Source organism: Plecotus auritus (genome assembly GCF_963455305.1).
Source record: "Plecotus auritus genome assembly, chromosome: 6".
Lineage (NCBI taxonomy): Eukaryota > Metazoa > Chordata > Mammalia > Chiroptera > Vespertilionidae > Plecotus > Plecotus auritus.
Genome location: NC_137773.1, coordinates 160,789,403 through 160,803,170, shown reverse-complemented (window position 1 = coordinate 160,803,170; position 13,768 = coordinate 160,789,403). Strand labels below are relative to the sequence as shown.

The 13,768-nt window shown below is 34.2% G+C and overlaps 2 protein-coding genes across 3 annotated transcripts in view; one reads left to right on the top strand and one right to left on the bottom strand.

Annotated features, from left to right (window-relative positions):
- RARB (retinoic acid receptor beta) overlaps positions 1-13,768 on the bottom strand; it is a 728,677-nt gene that overhangs the window by 28,293 nt on the left and 686,616 nt on the right. The gene's annotated exons all lie outside the window — the stretch shown is intronic.
- TOP2B (DNA topoisomerase II beta) overlaps positions 1-13,768 on the top strand; it is a 63,150-nt gene that overhangs the window by 19,531 nt on the left and 29,851 nt on the right. Inside the window, exons 5-11 of one of the 2 annotated variants that reach the window (XM_080674942.1) lie at positions 5,528-5,673; positions 6,506-6,603; positions 7,742-7,954; positions 8,837-8,869; positions 10,923-11,096; positions 12,485-12,586; positions 12,670-12,807. In XM_080674942.1, coding sequence (XP_080531068.1) covers positions 5,528-5,673; positions 6,506-6,603; positions 7,742-7,954; positions 8,837-8,869; positions 10,923-11,096; positions 12,485-12,586; positions 12,670-12,807 — 904 coding nt within the window. The remainder of the gene's footprint in view (positions 1-5,527; positions 5,674-6,505; positions 6,604-7,741; positions 7,955-8,836; positions 8,870-10,922; positions 11,097-12,484; positions 12,587-12,669; positions 12,808-13,768) is intronic. The other variant, XM_080674943.1, reaches the window with a different exon arrangement.

The following is a 13,768-nucleotide window of genomic DNA, read 5'->3' as shown; positions in this document are numbered from 1 at the left end:
ACGCTCTATCCACTGAGCCAAACCTGTTTCGGCTATTTTCTCTGCTCTTAATTGAAATATACACTGAGTGGCCAGATTATTATGATCTCTGAACGCATAATAATCTGGCCACTCCACTCAGAGTATATCCTATATAATAAAAGTCTAATATGCAAATTGTCCCCTCGACCAGGAGTTCGACCAGCAGGCAGGCTGGCCAACTGCCCATGTCCCCTCCCCCTGGCCAGGCTGGCCGGACCCCACCCATGCACGAATTCATGCACTGGGCCTCTAATATATATATATATATATATACACACACACACACACACACACACACACACACACACACACACATATATACATATATATACATACATGTACACAATCACACACACACACTGAATGGCTAGATTATTATGCATTCAGAGATTATAATCTGGTCACTCAGTGTATATATACACATATTTAAAATTAATGGTAGACAAGCATTTTGGGAACATTGCTGATCCTTATATTTCATTATTTATTTTTATTTCATTTTTGAATTTTAATTCTTTTGTGAATTTTATTCTACGAAGGCATTCCTTATTTATTACAGCATTAATCTTATTATTGAAATGAATTTTACTTAAGAGATGTAATTGTTGCTTAAGTTAAATTTCTAATTTAAGAAGTCATTTTAAAGCAGAACTGGAATGGGGAAATAAACTGTTACGCTGTTGATTCCATTGACCCAGTTTTCTCTGCTGTCCATTTTTGGTATCCTTTCACTTCTATTCTTTTTTAACATTTTTGTATAGAAGATTTTACTTTTTCTTTGTGCATGTGTATACATGAACTCTTTGTAAAGAAGAGGTGAATTTTGGTAGTTAAAGGTTAAGTGTAGAGAATATACAGCACAGTTTAGCTCTTATTCTTTTTCCATAGTACTCTGTGATATGGGCATACAATTTAAGTAATTAGCCATGGTTATAAAAGGCATAGAAATATAAAAGGTATAGCAAGGGATGTTTGGAATTTGGACAGGTCTTTTAGAAAGCTAGAGAATTTGAAGCAACTTCGTACATGAGTTCCTTAAAAATTATTAAATAATATAACATAATGGTTAGTATTGAGACTTATTTGCTGGCATCTATCTAATTAAAAACAAATATGGAAAGCACATGAACCAGAGTTCTACCTATTCCTCTAGCTTAAGTATTCTTCTTTATTTAGAGTTGAAACTCTTAAAAACTGTTGCTTTAAAAAAAATACACACATACTAACATATTTTTTAATGGTATTATATACTATTTTTATCTTCCTATTTTTATTTCACATATTATAAACAGCCTTCCTTATTAACATATAGATCTAGTTAATTCTTTTTAACCATTCCTAAGTATTTTATTAGGCTGATATATTATAATGTATTTTACCTCTTTCCAGTTGATAAATATTGGATATTTTGGATAGTGGACATTTAGACTATTTCCGGTTTCTTTTTAACTTTAAATATTTTGAAATTTTATTTGTAGCTTATTTAAATGCAATATTTTTTCTAATATTTCTGTGAAGCAATTGATGGAGCAAAGAGCACAGTTATAGAGTTCTGAATCATTGCTTAGCGATTACAGAAATAAATACCAGATCTGGGAAGTGATAAAATTGAAATTTTATAATAGAGAATTGACTTTGATAGAAAGTTCCAATTTCATACTCATATAGACATACTAATTATAGGAGATATCAAGCCTTAATTGTGATGAGGATTATCTTTTTTTTTTTTTTTGTTAGTCCTCACCTGAGGCTATTTTTCCCATTGACTTTTTTTTTTCTTTTAGAGAGAGTGGAAGGGAGGGGGTGGAGAGAAGGAAAGGGAGAAGGAGAGGGAGAGGGAGAGGGAGGGGGGGGGGCAGAGAGAGAGAGGAGATAAAGAGGTATACAGACAGACATCAATGTGAGAGAGACACATTGATTGATTGCCTCATACATGCTCCCGACCAGGGCCAGGGATCCAACCTACAACCCAGGTACATGCCCTTTACCAGGAATTGAACCTGAGGCCCTTTGGTCTGAAGGCCAATCCTCTAACCATTTAGCAACACTGGCCAGGGCAGGATTATCTTAATTATAGTATCATGCATGCTAATAGCATGACAAAATTTTAAGGGTTTTCTCATGAGTATATTGAATTTTGTTGTCATTGTAAGATGTTTAAGATCTATAATATTTTTTATTCATTGCTTTTCTTAATTTCCTTCAGAATTCTTTATTATTTTAAGCTTCATGAAGTTTATTAAAGAAAATAGGTACTTAATAAATTAATAGATTTTAATCCTAACATAGGAAGTAAAAAAAGTAGTGCAATATATGGCCCTTGTTTCTAAAGGCCCACCATTTTTACCTCTGGAGATAGGATATACAGTGCAAGTACCACTGACAATTTGAAAAATGTTACATACTTAAATATTTATCTCTTAATTATCTCCTTTATACCTCAATATAATGAGTGTTGGGAAACATTGTTCAAGGCTTAACGGAGAACTAGAGTCATAAAATGACTCAAAGTTGAGGCAAAATTTGTCTAGACTAAGAAAGGAAAAAGACGATATAATCAAGAGAAGGACCAACAAACAAACAAATGGAAAAACTAGGAATGAACATGGTAAAGTAATAAAACTGACTTGAGGGAAAGATAGGATGCATGTTACAAAATACTTAGAGTTGATTATAAATGAGGAGATGGGTAACAGGCCTTGAACATCCACTTTTAAGCTTGATTTTGTAGAACAGATTGAACTACTTACATGTTCTGGAGCAAAAAATAGTGTTATATCATGCAGAATATATTTAAGGGGAGTGGATAGTAAGATGGTTGGAGTAATCAATGTTTAAGGTGATATTATTTTATCTAGATTCATATACTGGCATTTGGAATGAAAAATTATAATGATATGAAATGAATCTAATAGGACAAACTAGTAAGTCTAGAGAATGATCAGGAGGTATGAATAAAAACACTATCAAGCCCTGGCCAGATGGCTCAGTTGGTCAGAGCGTCTTCTGTACACTAAAAGGTGGCAGGTTAAATTCCCTGTCAGGGCACATATGTAGGTTGCAGGTTCGATCCTCAGTCAGGGTACATATAGGAGGCAACTGATGGATGTTTCTCTCTCATGTAGCTCTCCCTCTCTCTCCAAAAATCAATTTTAAAAAATGTTACAAAATTTTGAGTTTACCAGATTAAGAGAATTAAACTTATATTGGAAAGTGGGAAAAAAAAAGATGGTTGTTGATTTGGGGAAAGAAAATAATGTATTAAAAGTAATTTTTAAAAATTTTTAAATTTACTTAATTAATTTCCTCTTGAATCTTTGATTTTCATTTTGGCTTTTATAACAACACTAGCAGTCTGGTGCACAGATTCGTGCACTGTAGTGGGGTCCCTCGGCCTGGCCTGCACCCTCTCGCAATCTGGGACCCCTTGGGGGATGTCAGACTGCAGGTTTTGGCCTGATCCCCATAGGCCAGGCTGAGGGACCCCACTGGTGCACGTGCACCAGGCAGGTTTCAGCCCCATGCCTGCAGGTCAGGCCAAGGGACCCCACTTGTGCATGAATCCATGCACTGGGCCTCTAGTATGCATATAAGATCTTTGGTTAATGTCTTCCCTCCCTTCCCCCTCCTCCCTTCCCTCTGAGATTCATCAGTCTGTTCCATGTTTCCATGCCTGTGCGTTGAGCGTCTGCCCCTTGGTGGTCAGTGTGCGTCATAGCTGCCAGTTGAACAGTCGCTTAGGCTTTTATATATGTAGATTTTTAAGTTGTAATAATTATTTATAATAACTATTAAGAGATTAAGTTACATATATATACATGACACAGTGTCTAAGAATAATTCTGAATCAGATTGGCAAATGGTAAGCTTTTTAAGCCAATTGTCAGTGTTGATTATGAAGATAATTTTTTTTTTGCAAATTTGGATCTTAAATGGGTAAAGGAATCATAGTATATATTACTTAAAGCAATAGCGTAGGCTGCCTGGCTGGTGTTGGTCAGTGGTTGAGTGTCAACCCATGAACTAGGAGGTCATGGTTCTATTACTGGTGGGGGCACATTCCAGGTTGCGGGTTTGATCCTCAGTAGGGGTCATACGGGAGGCAGCAGTCAGCCAATTGATGATTGTCATCATTGATGTTTCTGTCTCCCTCTCCCTTTTTCTCTCTGAAATCAATAAAACATTAAAAAACAACAAGACACAAAAAAACAGGGTGGCAAAATTTTCCATCAGGACTACTGCCTACATGAGTTTCTGTTAGCTATAGGATCCTCTATTCAATACAATTCAGGACTAAAATGTATAGTTTTTTTTGTGATAGAAAGATCTAAAAATACCTAAAATTGGTAATATCTACATATTATAAAACCATTAAAATTAGTTTATGACAATGATTGCCACAATACAAACAGCTCTCTAATATTTAGCAACAGAATGGAATACAGTTCAAGCTGCCCATCCTATTTTCATCTGTACTGCTACAGCAGTTAGGTAAGAAATGAAAATGACTATGGCTGCTGGCTCTTCAGAGCTTGTGGTTTACAGGTGGTTTACTGGTAGAATGAAGCAGGAAGATCATGGCTAATTTATCCTATATAATAAAAGCATAATATGCAAATTGAACAGTGGAATAACCGGTTGCTATGACGTGCACTGACCACCAGGGGGCAGACGCTCAGCACAGAAGCCGGGCTTATGGCTGGCGAGCACAGCAGCAGTGGCGGGAGCCTCTCCCACCTCTGCTGTAGGCGGGTGGTAAGGAGCAAGGGGTCCTGGACTGCGAGAGCTCCGGACTGCAAGAGGGATGTTCCCTGAGGGGTCTCAGACTGTGAGAGGGCGCAAGTTGGGCTGAGGGGATCCCCCCCACCTCCAGTGCACAAATCTCGTGCACCGGGCCTCTAGTATAAAAAGAAAATGGAATCTCTGGCTGACTTCTTACTGTAAAAGCTTCACTGCTTCTATTATTTTCTGGGAAGCTGAGAAGAGCTTCTTTTCCTGAGAAATTTTGCACTATTACTTGAAGATCTTAGTGATCCTAATTAGAGTTATAACTTCAGGGATACAAATGTGTGTCCTCAGTAAGTATTTTCTGAAAAGATGAGTGAGTGTCTTTCAATTAGTAATGGCTGATGTTTTGCTCATAATCAGGTTTATTCTGTATTACTTTTTTTTCCTTTTTTTTTTTTGTTAATCCTCATCTGAGGATATTTTTCCATTGATTTTTAGAGAGAGTGGAAAGGAAGGGGAGAGATAGAGAGAGAGAAACATCGATGTGAGAGAGACACATCAGTCGGTTGCCTTCCGGGGGCTTGACCAGGGCCTGGGATCGATCCTGCAACCAAGGTATGTGCCCTTGACTGCAATCGAACCTGGGACTCTTCAGTCCATGGCCGATGCTCTATCCACTGAGTCAAACTGGCTAGGGCTATTCTGTATTACTTTACTTTTGATGGAAATAAATGTCTTTAAACTATTTAAGCCCTAAACTCTGCTTGTTTATTTACAGTGAATCTAACATTATAAGCATTTGGAATAATGGAAAAGGCATTCCAGTAGTAGAACATAAAGTAGAGAAGGTTTATGTTCCTGCATTAATTTTTGGACAGCTTTTAACATCCAGTAACTATGACGATGATGAGAAAAAAGTAACAGGTAAAGAAAGTCTAAATGGCTGGTTAGATATTTTGTTAAAAAATATTGCTTTCACCATAAAGCTCTTATTATTCCTATATAAAATATTACAGAAGAGGAAACCTGTGTTGTTTTATTGTGAGAAAAATTTTTTCCAGAATTAATATCTATGAAAAACTGTCCTGTATAAGTACTGTCTTGATTATACCCTGACAGATATTTTGAAAGCTTAATTTATAGTACATTGATTTATGTTAGAACTCCTGGAACTCTAACCAGGATGACAGATTGAGTTTTAAATTACTGATGAAAGTAAAATGTGTAATTCCTATATATGTGAGCTTGGTATTTCATAAACACTATGTCTTTTGGTATCAGTTAAATTACTTTTAAACTGTTTTCTTTAAGAGAGTTAAGATTGAAAATCTAGACTCTGTCAGTAGAGTTTGCTTTGATCAACCAAATGTTGTCTTATTATGTTAACCAAGTAGGTTGATAGTGTTTTCTTTTGTGTTTTTAAAACCAAAGACGAAAAATTTGTAATAGAGAAGTGACTTCGATAGAAAGTTTAAATTTCATACTCATATATTTACTGGATTATAGGAGATATCAAGCTTAATTTTAAAAAGTGTGATGAAGATAATGAATGTACAAAGTACGTATTTTAATTATATATGTGCTAAATTTTAATTGTAATTTTCTTTAAATGAAAAAGTTTGTATTCTGAAATATTCAGTTGATGTTAGTTAAGGTAGTGCAGTAATTAAAACTTACTGCAACAGACCTGTCATATGGTAGGTAAGTTAAAGTTCTTTAACATCATTTTCTTTAAACCTTTCAATTGTTCTTACAGGTGGTCGAAATGGTTATGGTGCAAAACTTTGTAATATTTTCAGTACAAAGTTTACAGTAGAAACTGCTTGCAAAGAATACAAACATAGTTTTAAACAGGTATGATAGATATGTGTCTAATTGCTTTTTAAAAATAATCATGCTTTGATGCTTTGCTAAGATAATACCTTAGCTAAATTGCAATCACACACACACACACACACACATACACTCACACTCTTAAGTGTTAAGCATGTCATCATAGTATAAAAGACTTTAGAATGTCTGGGAGATTTTATATAAGCCTGTCTTTCTCCTATTCCCTTAAAATAAAATGCTTTAACAGACTTTTCTTTGAATCTCGTTAAGCTTTAGTGAAAATGCCCTGAACCTCAAAGATAATTGAAATGTATCCACTTTGGATGTTTGAAAACTTCCTCATCTATAATAATAAAAGCACAATATGCTAATTAGACCGGATGTCCTTCTGGACAACCTTCTGGATGATGCTGGGGCTGAGAGGGAAGCCCGGGTCCTGGGTGCCAGAGGGAAGCTGGTGCCGGCAGCCGGGGGAAGGAAGGCCTACTCTTGCATGGATTTTGTGCATTGGGCCTCTAGTTGATTCATGAAATTCATATTTTAAAACTTTATTTTATTTTACTCTTGTATGCCTTGAAAATAGAGTGAAATTTTACATAAGGTGAAATAATTTTCTCAGTAAAGCATAATACCTACTTATTTTTATAAAATTCTATATAGTCATGATGAAAAATTTAGGATATTTTGTTAACAATGTATCATGTTGTGCAATTTATTTTGCTTATTTTCTTTTTTTAAAATATTTTTTATTGATTTTTTACAGAGAGGAAGGGAGAGAGAGAGGGACAGAGAGTTAGAAACATCTATGAGAGAGAAACATCAATTCAGCTGCCTCCTGCACACTCCCTACTGGGAATGTGCCCACAACCAAGGTACATGCCCTTGACCAGAATCGAACCTAGGACCCTTCAGTCTGCAGTCCAACGCCCTATCCACTGAGCCAAACCGGTCAGGGCTATTTTGTTTATTTTCAATATGAGATTGTTAAAATAATATTTAAAATTTTTAAATATTTAAAACCAGGCTCAAAGATTTGTTAGGTTTGTTGTTTGGCTGAAAAATGTATATAGTTGTGGTAAATGTATTTCATAGCTGAGTCTTTACGTATTATAAAATATAGAAGCATTATAGAAATATTTGAATATATTTTCTTTTAAAGACATGGATGAATAATATGATGAAGACTTCTGAAGCCAAAATTAAACATTTTGATGGTGAAGATTACACATGCATAACATTCCAACCAGATCTGTCCAAATTTAAGATGGAAAAACTTGACAAGGATATTGTGGCCCTCATGACCAGAAGAGCTTATGATTTGGCTGGTTCATGCAAAGGGGTCAAGGTCATGTTTAATGGAAAGAAATTGCCTGTAAGTATCTTCTAAAATAGTTAATGCTTTGTTATTTTGTAGACATTGTTAGATGTTTTAAAATCTAATATTATAACCTTTTTCTTTTAACTGGTATATTTCAGTGATTCAATTTAAAGTGATTATTGATACATTTGGATTAAAACATCTTGCTAGCTGTTTTCTATTCATTGTATTTATTCTTTGTTTCTTATTTCCTTTTACTCAACCTTCTCTGGTGTTAATTGAGCATTTTTTAATGATTCCATTTTATCACCTCTGTTTAGTTATACCTCTTTTTAAAACTTTTTTAGTGTTTGCCCTAGGTTTTACAATTTCATTTTTAAATACTTTGAATCTACCCTCAAATAATTGATCACTTAATGTGTAGTGAAAGGACTTTATAACAGTGTATCTTCATAATCTTCCATTTCTTCTGTCATCACCATCATACAGTTCATTTTTACACATGCTATAAACACCAGAAGAAGAATGACAATGAGGCAGAATAAACATTTGAGAAAATGATTGCAGAAATTTTTCATAGTTAGTGGCGATGTTGTTAATGCTTTAAACATTCAGTTATCTCTTAGAGAAATTAAAAATACAATACCTACATTCACTCCATTTCCAGTGCTCTTAATTTCTTGATGTAGATTTAAGTTTCTGATTTTAATCACATTCCTTTTGCCTGGAGATCTTCCTTTAACATTTTTGTAGGGCATTTTTGCTGGTAATAAATTCTCTCAGTTTATGTTTGTCTGAGAGTCTTTGTTTCCCTTCACTTTCAAAGACAATAGAAATTTCACTGGATACAGAATTTTGGGTTGACATTTCTTTTTCTTTCAATACTTAAAGATGTCACTCTGTTGTCTTCTTGCTTGCATGGTTTCTGATGAGAAGTCTGCTGTAGTTCATATCCTTCTTCCTCTGTTGGTAAGGTGTTTCATTTTCCTCTGGCTGCCTTGAAGATTTTCTCTTTGTCTTTGATTTCTTTGAGTATGATATGCTTAGGTGTGTTTATGGGTTTTTGTGTGTGTGTGTGTTTTTGCATTTATTCTGTTTGGTGTTTATTGTCTGTTACTGATTTTGGAAAATTTCGGCCATTATTTCTTCCAATATTTCTTTTGTGCTGTTTTTTCTTTTTCTTCTGGTATTTCATTTATGCACATGTTATACTATTTGGTATTGTTCTAAGCTCTTGGATGTTTTGCTCTGCTTTCTTCATTCTTTTTCTTTGTGTTCCAGTTTGTTTAAGTTCTATTGCCCTATTTTTTTTAGATGAAATGGTATTTTAATTATTTTATGCCCTACTTTTAATTTTAATGATTTTTTTTCTTTATCGTGTCAAGTTTACGATTAGCCTGCTGAAGGCATTCTTTATGTCTTCTGTTTTTGATTCCTGGCATTTCCATTTGATACTTTCTTACAGCATCCATCTCTCTGCTAAAGTTGCATGTTGCCTACCTTCTCCATTAGAGCCTTTAACATATGAATCCATAGTTATTTTAAACGCTCTATCTGGTAGTTAAAATACCTGTGATATAATCTGAGTTTGATTCTGGTGATTGCTTTATCTTTTCAGACTGTTTTTTCTTGCCTTTTGGCATGCCTTGTAAGTTTTTGTAGAAAAACAGCTATGTTGTATAGTGTAGTAGATACGGAGTAAATAAGCTTTAGTATGAGGACTTATGTTAATTTATACAGGAAGTGGGATGTGTTTGCAGTTGTTGTTGTAGTTACTGGTGTTGAGATTTGTTGTTGCTATGAGCAACAGAGACTTCAAATTCTTTCTTGTTCTTGTCTTTTCTATTTTATTTGGGCCTTCCCTTTGAGCTGCCCCTCAAAGAGGCTATGTCTCTTGTAGCTCTTCCAGCCGAAATCCACTATTATTATTGGAGGCCTGTTAGCATGGTAGTAGGTTATGTCTGATAAAATTTCAGACTTTGGAGTACACAATGGGCCTGTGTTTAGTCTTTACAAATATTTCTATTCCTCTTCTAGAGGCAGAGATTTTTCCTTTGCCCTCTGTTCTTTTCCCTAGTTGCAGTAGGTATCTGCCAGTATTCTCATTCAGTATTCTTGAGACTTCCTGCCCTGCAGAATGCCTTAAAAAATACTTAAATGATTTAGGGGTGGGATGGGGCAAGGCAGGGCAGAATGACTTCATTCCAGCTACAGTGATACTTGCCAATGCTCTCTAGCAATATCCTTCCCATGGCAAATTAAGGTTTTTATTGGTAAGGGAAATGGTCTGGGTGGAATTCCCAGTGGCTCCTGCTTTCCTCCCCTAGCTAACACCATTGGGGGAACTTTTTTTTAGATTCTCTCTTCCCTGTGAGAATTTGTGGGGGTTCCAGGAGGAAAAGCCTGCAAAAGAGTAGGAACCCCTTATAACTATAGCCCTCAGGAGATTCACACATGCATACTAGTCCACACTTGTCCTACAGCAATTTGTCAAAATTTCTGGTTTAATATTCCTGGCTTATATGACATTAGGCAGCTTCTGCCCCAGTTAAGCAAATGTTTAGGTTCTGTATCTACAAACTACTGACTCTCTCCAAGCTGAGGATGGCCAGATGGTCTGTGATCTCAATTTTTTGAGGGTTCATAAAATATCAGTTTGTCTGACCAACTCTTTATAAGGGTGGAAGCTTATTTTTTTTTTCCAGCCCTCTTCCATGTCTGAACTCTAAGTGGAAGTCTACTTCGTTATTTTTAAAAAAACTTAAACTTTTGAAAGATTTTATAATAATTTACCAGTTCAGCTATCCATTCATAACCTTTCTTTATCAAGTACATAGGGAATTAATTGCTTTTTAGAGGGTAGGGATTAAGGAGTAGAATAGGGGAAAGTCATGAAGGTTTGGATCTGCCAAATAAGCTGTTGTGAATTAGGGAAATGAAAGTTTGAGAGTACCTGATGGCATTCACCTAGTTGAGCTGCCAATATTAGATTATTTATTGTTATTGTTTTTTAAACTAATAGGTAAATGGATTTCGAAGTTATGTAGATCTTTATGTGAAAGACAAATTGGATGAAACTGGAGTGGCCCTGAAAGTTATTCATGAACTTGCAAATGAAAGATGGGATGTTTGTCTTACATTGAGTGAAAAAGGATTCCAGCAAATAAGCTTTGTAAATAGCATTGCAACAACAAAAGTAAGTATGTTAATTATCTTTTATTTCTAAGTAAGTGGTAGAACAATGCTTCATTAAAAACAATAAGATCAACAACAACAACAGCAAAGAAACCACCCCAAATCTGCTCTGGTGAAATAAAAATTGACTTATGAAAATTAAAGTTTATTTTCTGCAAAATAGCTGCCTTATAATTTAACAGCCATTGAGAAATAAGTTTATACTATTAATGTTTAAAGGTGACTACATTTATATTTTATGAAATTTACAATGATAAATTCCTTATTCTGTGTTCTGAGTTTAAAATATAGGAGAAAGACTAATAGAAGATAAATATGTTTAGGATGGTCATTCTATGGAGTTTAAACCCTCTTCTTTAGTTTTTTTTTATTTCAAAAATCAATGAAATTCTTCCCATTTAAAAGCATCTATCCATGACCGTAATAATAAAGTATTATTATGCAATATAAGTAAGCATGTATCCCTAGAATAATCTAAAGCACTGTTTTATCACTTTGTCACTCTTCTTCAAGTTTGACATTTTTAATGTTCAATTTTTTAATAATCTAGTATCACTTTCTCTAGTCAACAGAAATCCTGCATCTATTATGATTATATTTTATTACATGTAATAGAAACCTAATGTAAACATGTAAAAGTTTTATTTTTTCTCTCATATCTAAGAACCAGGGGTAGGCAGTCTTAGTTTAGTACCGTGACTCCATAGTGTTATTAGGCACCTATGCTCTCCCTGGCTTTCTTTCCTGCCACCTTTAGCATATGGCTTTTATTCTCATGCCTTTTAAGTTGACTGCTGCATTCCATGCCTCATTTCTAAGTTCTAGTGAGAGAGAATTGGGTTGGGAAAATGCATATGCCAACTAAATTTCTTCCTTTTTACTAGAGATACAATAGTTTTTCTGGAAGCCCCATCCAGTAGACCTCTCCTAACATCTTTGGCTAGAACCGTGTCATGTGGGTACTTCTAGCTGCAAGGGAGTCCAGATTGTAATGGGGCATGTTGCCAGTTAAAAAGAAATTTGGACTTGTCAATGAAGTAAAAGGGGAGAATGGATATTGCATGGACAACTGGTAATGCTTGCCACAGTCCCTAAGTTTAACTATTGTGTCATTTATCACCCCCATGCCAGTATTCATTCTTATTTCCATGTCAGTTTTTTTTTAATTGTTTTTGCTTTGTATAAAATTGGCTAATTGATTCTATGGCCAAAGAGATCTTATTTTTTTAAATCCCAACTCTGCTATTCTGACACTCATATTACTCCTCTGGAAAATGGGTTTAATAATACTTCACAAAGTTGTAAAGATTGAACACTCATTTTAGAAAAAAATGAATATGTATTTTGCTACCTTACTATAGAAGATTTTGTATTTTTTTTTCTTTTTAGGGTGGACGGCATGTGGATTATGTAGTAGATCAAGTTGTTGGTAAGCTGATTGAAGTAGTCAAGAAAAAGAACAAAGCTGGTGTATCAGTGAAACCATTTCAAGTAAGTGATGCTGTAGTATTCTCTTGAATTATTAAATAATACCAGTTCTGATGTTGACTTTTTTTTTGGTATGTTTTCAACAGGTAAAAAACCATATATGGGTTTTTATTAATTGCCTTATCGAGAACCCAACTTTTGATTCTCAGACTAAGGAAAACATGACTTTGCAACCCAAAAGTTTTGGGTCCAAATGCCAACTGTCAGAAAAATTTTTCAAAGCAGTGAGTAAAATTTGTATTATTTTTCAGTGTGTTTTTTTTTGAAAGTTAAGTAATTTTCTTTATTCTATTTGTGATTAGTTTCTTATATTAACTAGGTATAGGCATATTTATACTACAAACTAATACACTTAATTCTGCAAACTTCAAAGGGTAAACTTTATTTTGTTAAACAATTGATTATTTTGCCAAGAATTAAAATAGGTAATCTTGTAACTAATTGTATTTGTAGCTTTGCTTTGGTCATTATAAAGCTAGATATTCCCCCAACAGGTGTTCAGGTCCTGTTAGGACTTTTGATTTCAACCTTTTAATACATTTCAACTTTATGTTTAGATATTTACCATTGTGTAGTTTTTTAAAAAAGATTGTGGTAACACATGTATAACAGAATTTTTTTATATTCTACATATTATAAAATTTTATTTTACTTTGCACATAATTATTTAGGCTGCTTTAACCTTTCTGATACAAGGTGAGAATACAAATAAATAATGAATCTTGGATTTATAACCAAGATTTGCAACTGCTAATAGCTTCTTATAATCTGTTGTTTATATGTAAGATTTGCCTCAGTTCCCTTATTCAGCAGTATCCTCAAAAACATATTAATAAACATATGTAAAGTCCCTTTACATATGTTTGCACTAAGAATGTAAAGATGAATAAATGATAGCACCTCTTCTTTGGAAATTTATAATTTGGTGTAGGAATAAGTGTGATAGTGGTAACATACTTATCAAATTCCATTATCAGAATTTTAAAGGTAGGTTCTCACAAACAAAACCAAATTTAGATTGTAGCTTAAGGCCTATGAAAATAGTACTTTTAATTCTGTTCATAATCGATTCAGAATACAAATGACCTTATGTTAATGTTTCCCCAAATTTATGCTCTCATAAAAGTTCTCATTATGAACTGATTTGATTTTAGATTTTCTACTTTTTCATTTTTGGAAGATTAA